Source organism: Centropristis striata, chromosome 3, assembly GCF_030273125.1.
Source record: "Centropristis striata isolate RG_2023a ecotype Rhode Island chromosome 3, C.striata_1.0, whole genome shotgun sequence".
Classification (NCBI taxonomy): domain Eukaryota; kingdom Metazoa; phylum Chordata; class Actinopteri; order Perciformes; family Serranidae; genus Centropristis; species Centropristis striata.
The window spans coordinates 22278615-22287833 of NC_081519.1; the positions used below are offsets into that span (position 1 = coordinate 22278615).

The 9219-nt window shown below is 37.0% G+C and overlaps 1 protein-coding gene across 2 annotated transcripts in view; it reads left to right on the forward strand.

The window, feature by feature from the left end:
• LOC131965171 (E3 ubiquitin-protein ligase RNF123) overlaps positions 1-2746 on the forward strand; it is a 116621-nt gene extending 113875 nt beyond the window's left edge. For both annotated transcript variants that reach the window (XM_059328479.1, XM_059328480.1), the window contains exon 40: positions 227-2746. In XM_059328479.1, coding sequence (XP_059184462.1) covers positions 227-326 — 100 coding nt within the window. In that variant the 3' untranslated portion in view covers positions 327-2746. The remainder of the gene's footprint in view (positions 1-226) is intronic.
• The last annotated feature ends 6473 nt before the right edge of the window (positions 2747-9219 follow it).

Sequence of the window (9219 nt, forward strand, 5' to 3'; positions counted from 1 at the left end):
TTTAATCCATTTTGGATATTAAAAAAATTAATTAAGCACCAAATGTGTAACATACTGTTTCAAGCCAAAAAATGCTGCAACAACTTCATATATACTCAACTTTACTCTCAGGTTCACCTGCTGCCTCCCAGCTCTCTATAAAAGGGCTATTGAATAATTATTTGTTTCCTGTGTGTGTGTGTGTGTGTGTGTGTGTGTGTGTGTGTGTGTGTGTGTGTGTGTATAGAGCCTGTATCAACCAGCACCTGATGAACAACAAGGACTGCTTCTTCTGCAAAGCCACCATCACCGGGGTCGAAGACTACAGCAAGCCCACCACCTCCTAACACACACACACACACATACATATACATGCACACACAGACACAGACACACACACATGCACACACACACACACAGACACGGATATACCGGGGTTTAAAAAAACCCAGTCATGATGTAGACAGATGACAGCACACTGGGGACTCGGTGTACAGCAGGATAGTCACACACACACACACACACACACTGAGCCGAGGCCGCCGCCAACATAAAACACAGAGTCCTCGATGGAGGACAGCAGCGTCCTTCAGTGTGAGAACCTGCTGTCACATTAGCACAACAACTCACCTCTACCTGTCAGTGCAGGTACAACACACACACACACACAAACCCACGCACACACACTATCAGGTGGCAGGTGTGCAGCAGATATCGACTTTACCTCGTTGGAGACACTTAAACACCAAGTCACAGGCAGGGAATAATGTGAAACTTGTACCTCAGCTGGACGGATTCAGAGACACACAACCATTCACAGACACACAACCATTCACAGACACACAACCATTCACGGACACACGACCATTCAGAGACACACAATGGCCACAAAGAGGCCAGAAACAAGGATACTCAAAATTACTGCAGGGTTCTAAAGACAACCACAAAGATACACAACCCCACCACAAAGAGACACAAGACTACCACAAAGACACACAAAAAAAACACAAAAGACACAAGACACCCACAAAGAGACACAAGACGACCACAAAAAGACACAAGACGGCCACAAAAAGACACAAGACGACCACAAAGAGACACAAGACGGCCACAGCATCACTGACACATTCACTCAGACGTGTCAGGGACACTGCACAGGATTCAGCATACAGAAGCAGATTCAAAGAGACAAAAAACAACCACAAAGAGCTAAAATTACCCCAAACCACCATTAAGAGACACAGCAATGACCACAGAGAGATCCAAACAGAAAGAAACTTCTGACATCAGAGAGATTCAAAACGACTGCAAAGAGACAGCATTCTATAGTAGCTTCACGTCTTTCTGAGTCTCAGAGTCCGTCCAGACATCGCTACTTTCACACCAACGTACTGTAAACACATCACACACTTTTTCTACCGTCAGCGGCGCAGGAGGAGCTAACAGCCATCAGCACACACACGCAGACACAGACACACACACACACACACACACACACACACACACACACACAGAGTCACTAATGTTGGGTTGGACAGATAAATGTGGTTTGTTGACGAGCTTCCCTGTGCAAATCAGAAACTTCGTTCAGAAAGTTCGGAGAGACTTGCAGCACTTTTGTACGATCTGAGGGGACAGTTCACTCCTTCACTCTGTGATCTGTGAGAAGCTCCTGGAGGAACCTGCAGATCGTCTTCTTTAAGAATGTTTAAGCTTCATCTCACAATAATGACAACATCAGTTTCAAGTATTTGTACTTTGTATATTTCCAGATGGATCCGTCTGTTTTTCGCTTCGTGTCCTGCATGTTTATATCCTGATTGTGGTTATTTTAATTTCTGGTCCAGTTCTCCTCCATAAATCGTCTGTCTTTGAATGTTTAAAGTATAAAAGGAAAAAAGGAAATTTAATTTTTTAAATTACAAATTTTTTAAATTCTGTATCAATTAAGTTTTTTTTCTTTCCTGTTTTTCATTTAACATTTTCCTTCGAATTTTTGAAGCGGTACAGAATTCCTGATATTCATTTCAATATCCAGTTTCCTTCTTTTGTTTCTGTTTTTTGTTTTATTATCTAAGTTTACTGACAAAGTTTACTTCATATCTTGTTTGGTTTTCTTCCCAAATGCTTTCTCATTTTGGTTTTAACCCCACAGTGACAGATAACTAAACGTAATTTTAATTTTGGGTGAAATGAGTCTAAAATGTCTCTCAGTTTATATTTTGTCTTGTTTTTAGAATATTAATTGCAAATATGTTTCATTTGTTCTTTGCTTGTTTGTTTATATCATCCAAAGCATAATAATACTAATACTAATAATTATAATAATAATGATAATAATCTGAAGCCCAGAAGAGAAAATGTTCTAGTTTCCATGGTGTTAAACTGAGGTATGGTTAATGATGTTTCATGTAAATGATGAAAGCTGTGAGTTTAATCTTAAGGGCTTCTGACGGGGAATGTTGATGGTCAACATGTTTTAAGTTGTGAAAGTCTGTCTGTGTGTTTCCTCACTCTATAAACTGATCTCGGTTCTCATATCTGACGCATGTATTTGAGTGAACAGAGTGTTTGTTGTGCAGGTTTACAGAGAGCTTCGTGGAGTTGGTGAAAGATCTTAAAGGCTGCAAGCAGGAAAATTACACCAACTGTTTGTTTACCCATTTATCTTATTGGGGGGAACAACATGCTTTCTATTTCTTTTTTGTGAGTGAGAGTGCACATATATCAAAAATGTAACTGCATTAAATTATTTATCCCAATCTGACGAGCTGCTCAGTGTGCTGTTATTCTTTAAGGGGATGAACAGAAACGAGTGTTCGGCAACAAAAGCTGTTCAGAAAAAAATCTTTATGCAAGATACATTCAAAAGAGTAGTCAGGGGAAATTTTAATATGAAAAACTTCATTATTTAAAAAGGCATCAAAGTCAAATAAAATGTCATGTATAATAAGGCGTTTTTTAAAATAAAAATTGGCATACTATAGTATGACTTTTTTTTCATTTTTCATCTCAAAATCTGGTGGGGTTTTTTTTGTCTGTTTTGAATAGCTATACTATAATATGTCAAGAGACTCTAACAAAACATTTTTTAAAGCATTTTTAAGCAATTTCAAAGTTGTCCTTTTTTTGTTGTTGGCAAATCAAATGTCAAAATGTTAGTGAAGAAGTCATTTGATTTTTTAAATGCCCCGATACTCTCAAAATGGTCTGTTGATACATGTAGTAGGGTGGCTTTTCCAGAAATGACAAAAAAATGTCTGTGGAAGAAGTCATAAAAATTTTAAATGCACGGATACTCTTAAAATGGTGTTTTTATGTCTAAAAAAGTCATTTATAGCATGTCGAAAATTTTAGTGATAAAGTTATGAATTTTTTAATGCCTCGATACTCTCAAAATGGTCTTTAATAGTCTGTTGATACATGTAGTAGGGTGGCTTTCCCTGAAATAATTTAAAATATATATATATTTTGAGATGTCCGAAATTTGAAAAAAAAAGTCATACTATAATAGCATGTCAAAATTTTCTGTGAAAAAGTCATTAAAAAATTAAAATTTACAGATACTCTCAAAATTGTCTTTTTATAGTCTCTTGATACATGAAGTAGGGTGGCTTTTCCAAAAATAACAGGAAAACACTATAATTTGAGATGTCCAAAATGTGAAAAAATTTTGGACCTGATAGCTGTCGAAATTTTTCATGAAAAAGTCATACAATTTTTAAATGCCCCAATACTCTCAATATGGTCCTATTATAGTCCGTTGATACATGCAATAGGGTGGCTTCTCCAAAAATAACAAAAAACACCATATTTTTGTGGGGTACATAATTTGAAATTAAAACAAAAATAGTCATAGTATGGCTTTTCATTCATTGAAGACATTTTTTTAAAAACAGATTTTACTTTAGTATCAACAGACTGTAACAAAACCATTTTTATTAAGCTTTTTTAGGCATTTTACAATTTGACCTTTTATTTTTACACAAATCACCATGACTTTTTTTTACCCCGACTTATGAACAGATTATTACGGAGCCCCCCAGGGGACACGGGGGGAAAAAAAAGATGATGGGTGAAAAAAAAAAAAGGACGGACTTTTGCGAGATCCCGAGTTACTTTTGCGAGATCCCGAGATAGTTTTGCGAGATCCCGAGTTAGTTTTGCGAGATCCCGAGATACTTTTGCGAGATCCCGAGATACTTTTGCGAGATCCCGAGATACTTTTGCGAGATCCCGAGATACTGACGAAAGAAGAGGAGCAATGGAGGAGCGATATTCGCCTATTTTCCGGCCTTCTAACTGGAATAGCGTCACGAAAACCGCACCAATTTCCCCCAGGATGGTTTTATTTTGTACAGAAAACTAAGACTGACATTTCACAGGCTTGATCAACTCCCCAAAATCAGCGAATCTGGCGAAAGATTAAAGTAACCGGGCCGAATATACGTCCTAGTGCCCAACGGCAGCCAGAGTGCTTAGGGACCGTCGCAAAAGTGCAATGTCTTTCTTTTCTATTTTTAATAACTCACTGGAAATTCATCTAATAAACACCAAACGACTTCTGATGTGTTCATGAACTCACTGTGGACTTCCCACACCCTTTATTTTCAATACACACCTTTTCAATTCCTTTTATTCAGTGTGTACAATATTTAAGCCTTTTATTTTGTAATAGCTCTCTTGTTTTTATAGATAGCCTATCAACACCAAACCACTTCTGATGTGTTCATGAATTCATTGTGGATTCCCCACATCCTTTATTGTCGTAAAACAAACACTTTAAATTTCAGATACCATTCCTTCCAGTGTGTCACCAATCATAAGACATCTGTAAGACAATGAATAAAAATGTAATTTACGTATTTAATTACTGTGCAGCCCAATTTATATATGACTATGTTCAACAAAAGACAAAGACTGCTCTTAGTATTTTAACTCCTCACTATTGCTTGCTATAGTTGTTCTCGATTTTCTGTTTTGGAAAGCATCACGAGCTGATGGTCAAGTAGAGATGCATACTTGTGGCTGTAGTAATCATATTTTTGTTTATTCACTTTGCTTTAACAGCTTGCAATTAATGCTAAACTACCTGAAAGGTTGTATGTGTCATGCTTGAATAACAATTTGCATGCTTGACCTGAATTAACAGCAGCAATTTTGAAGAAAAAGAACAGTGAAGTCAAAATAAAAAATGAGAAATGTAAAGAAATGAATGATGTCTAAGAATCTTGTAAGGATTTTAAAGGAAAGCAAGAAGCTGTGGAAGCTTCATAGTGAGTTCATGAACACATCAGAAGTGTTTTGAAGTCGATATGTAGAAAAACAAGTGAGTTATTAAAAAATAAAAGCCTTAAGTATGAATAGAATATACACGCTTATTGCTCCTTATATCTAAACAACTTGTAAAGGTTTTGCTTGAAACTAAAGGGTTGTGACTGATTCAAACAGCTATCAAATAAGAAAGGCCTTATATATGAAAGAACTATACACACATATTACTTGTGCCTTTAAAAAAGGGGGTTTATTGAAAATAAAGGGTTGTGGGAAATCCACAATGAGTTCATGAACACATCAGAAGTGGTTTAGTGTTGATATCTATAAAATCAAGTGAGCTATTACAAAATAAAAGCCTAAGATGTGAAATAATTATATATACTGATTACTTATGCCTTTTAAAAGAATTGAAAGAGTTTTTAATGACAATAAAGGGTTGTGGGAAATCCACAATGAATTCATGAACACATCAGAAGTGGTTTGGTGTTGATAGGCTATCTATAAAAACAAGAGAGCTATTACAAAATAAAAGGCTTAAATATTCTACACACTGAATAAAAGGAATTGAAAAGGTGTGTATTGAAAATAAAGGGTGTGGGAAGTCCACAGTGAGTTCATGAACACATCAGAAGTCGTTTGGTGTTTATTAGATGAATTTCCAGTGAGTTATTAAAAATAGAAAAGAAAGACGTTGCACTTTTGCGACGGTCCCTAAGCACTCTGGCTGCCGTTGGGCACTAGGACGTATATTCGGCCCGGTTACTTTAATCTTTCGCCAGATTCGCTGATTTTGGGGAGTTGATCAAGCCTGTGAAATGTCAGTCTTAGTTTTCTGTACAAAATAAAACCATCCTGGGGGAAATTGGTGCGGTTTTCGTGACGCTATTCCAGTTAGAAGACCGGAAAATAGGCGAATATCGCTCCTCCATTGCTCCTCTTCTTTCGTCAGTATCTCGGGATCTCGCAAAAGTATCTCGGGATCTCGCAAAAGTATCTCGGGATCTCGCAAAACTAACTCGGGATCTCGCAAAACTATCTCGGGATCTCGCAAAAGTAACTCGGGATCTCGCAAAAGTCCGTCCTTTTTTTTTTTTCACCCATCATTTTTTTTTTTTTTCACCCATCTTTTTTTTTTTCCCGTGTCCCCTGGGGGGCTCCGTAGATTATACCATAATATGTATCAAGACTATTATTAGTCTAGTATGGTAAGGCACCAACGTATTTTAAGTATGCAATAAAAGTTTCACAAAACATATCATTTTTTCAATATGACATACTGTGGTATGATGAAGTTGTTGTTTTTCCTTTTAAAAGGACAGGAAAGTGGGGCGTCCCGGTGTCTCACACTGGTAGAGCGCGTACCATTAAGGCTCGAATCCCTGAGGTCCCTTTGCCACATGTCCTCCCCTCTGTCTCCCCCTTTCTATCTATCACTTTCAATAAAAAAGCAAAAATGCCAAAAAAAACAAACAGGAAAGACAGGAAAGCATGCACACATGCTCTTTAAAAATGTTTTGGCAAATAACCTTTATACAAATGTAATGGTATAGTTTGACATAAAAAGACATAAAACAGACAAACAAAAGTCACATGCCCCAAAAACATTATTTTATTAGGTATGAATTAGAGTGTACAATAAAATATTCATGAAAATTTCATAATTTTCTTTTCTTTAGATTTAAAATATCACAATACAGTTTGTTACTGTGATGAAAGCTGCTTTCTGGAAAACATCTGCTAACATGTAGAAGAGTGTGTGTGTGTGTGTGTGTCTGTGTGTGTGTGGTTGTGGTTGTGTATGTGTGTGTGCAGTAACCTGACGCCTGGCTGAGTAGGCGGAGTTTATAGATGAGACAGAAATATCTGCAGCAGAGAAGGCAGAGAGGGACTGAGAGACGGAGGACAAGGAGCAAAGATGGAGGACAAGGGCAGCGAGTGTATTTATAGAGAAACAGGAGCTTTTCTTTCTTTCCCTGATCGATGGAAGCACAGCGGCACATGACCTGTCCACTAATGGCAACCAGCTCCCTGAGTGTGTGTGTGTGTGTGTGAAGAGAAGAGGAAAAAATAGGTCAAAGACAGATCAAAGACAGAAAGTTCTCCACAGCAGCTTTAACCTATGAGAAATGTTTCAAAGTTAAAGTTTGAAGCCCGAATTGTGATTGAGAATAAAATTTGATGAATCACAGAGTTTCACAGGAGCTAACAAAGGGCCGGCTGCTGTTTTTAGCCTGAATTTAACCAGGTTAGTCCCACTGAGATCACACATCTCCTCTAACACAGTGTTTCTACCATGAACAGGAAAGCCAAGCTGTGGTTCAGTCTGGACTCACAGGGTCCACCACGGTTCAAAACTCGTTCAATTTCTTTGTTTTAAAGAGGCAGTTCAGACAATCTTCAGCCTATAATAAGTTGTCAAATTCTCATCAAAAAATTCAGTGTCCTCATGAATGTCTTCATGCAGTGTCCTCATGAATGTCCTCAAGAATGTCCTCATGAATGCCCACTTGCAGTTTCCTCATGAATGTCCTCATGAGGTTGCTCACTCATCGCTGCTCCGGCTGGTTGCTGATGTCTGATTGTTTCTGTCAGTGTGGGTCTGTGAGAGGAAAACATGAAAGTGTTACACACTGATTCAAAACATTAACATGATGAACCATCTGAACATTAGACACAACTTCGAAATCTGATTATAATATTTTCTAATTCTCCAGTTTCATAAATTCTCCCAAACAAAGCTCAGATAAAAATATATATTTATTCAGTTATTGTTCTGCTTTGCCATGATTTGCCTTTTAAATGTTCAAATGAAACATTATAACTAATAAGTCAGTCAGTCAGTCAACAGATGAGATGAACACAAACATTTTGATGTTTTCTGGATTTAATTTAAAGATAATTATCTGCAGCACAACAATGTGTGTGTGTGTGTGTGTGTGTGTGTGTGTGTGTGTGTGTGTGTGATGGAGATCTGACGCCATCTAGTGTCAGAAACTGACTCACACATGCTGCTGCTCACCTACAACATTATTATTATTTTATAACTTGTATACTTCTCTAGTTTTAATATTTTGAAGATGTGGTTATGTTTTCTGTGACGGATGCTGATTAATCAGAGTCACTCTATAATGTAGAAACCTGGATGTGTTTCACAGCTGTTAAACAAGAAGAATGAGCTTCAGTTTGTGTCCTCCTGGTTTAAAACACATTCCTCATTTTGTTTCAGCAGAAACTATTTTTAAAAATTCGAAGTTTTTCCACCAGGATGGAAAGCTTGTTAAGTGGAAGCAGATTTAGTGAGTAAATGATGATGTGTGAATTATTCAGCAGCTCAGGGCACCCTGTTTTCATGACGTTGAACATTCAAACGCTGTTTTTTTACACTCTTTCCCCTGTTTTGCACGGCCAGTCATACCAAAGCATGCCGAAATTTTTCATGAAAAAATTAATACATTTGTTAAATGCCCTGATACTCTCAAAATGTTCTAAATATAGTCTGCTGATACATGTAGTAGGGTGGCTTTTCCAGAAATTACTAAAAGAAACACCATATTTTGAGATGTCCAAAGTTTGAAATTAAAAAAAAAAATTACACTATAGCATGTCATAATTTTTCGTGAAAAAGTCATAACATTTTTAAATGGCCCGATACTCTCAAAATGGTCTTATTATAGTCTGTTGATACATGTGGCTTTTCCAGAAATAACTAAAAAACACAATGTTTTGAGATGTCCAAATTTTAAAAAAAAGTCATGTCGAAAATTTTTGTGAAAAAGTCATAAAATTGTCCCAATACTAGTAGATCTGACGGCATCTATTGTCAAAAACTGACTCACACATGCTACTGCTCATCTACAACATTATTATTATAATTATTATTTTATAACTTGTATACTTCTCTAGTTTTAACATTTTAATAGGTCGAACAATCAAACGCTGTTTTTTTACGCCCTTTCCCCTTTT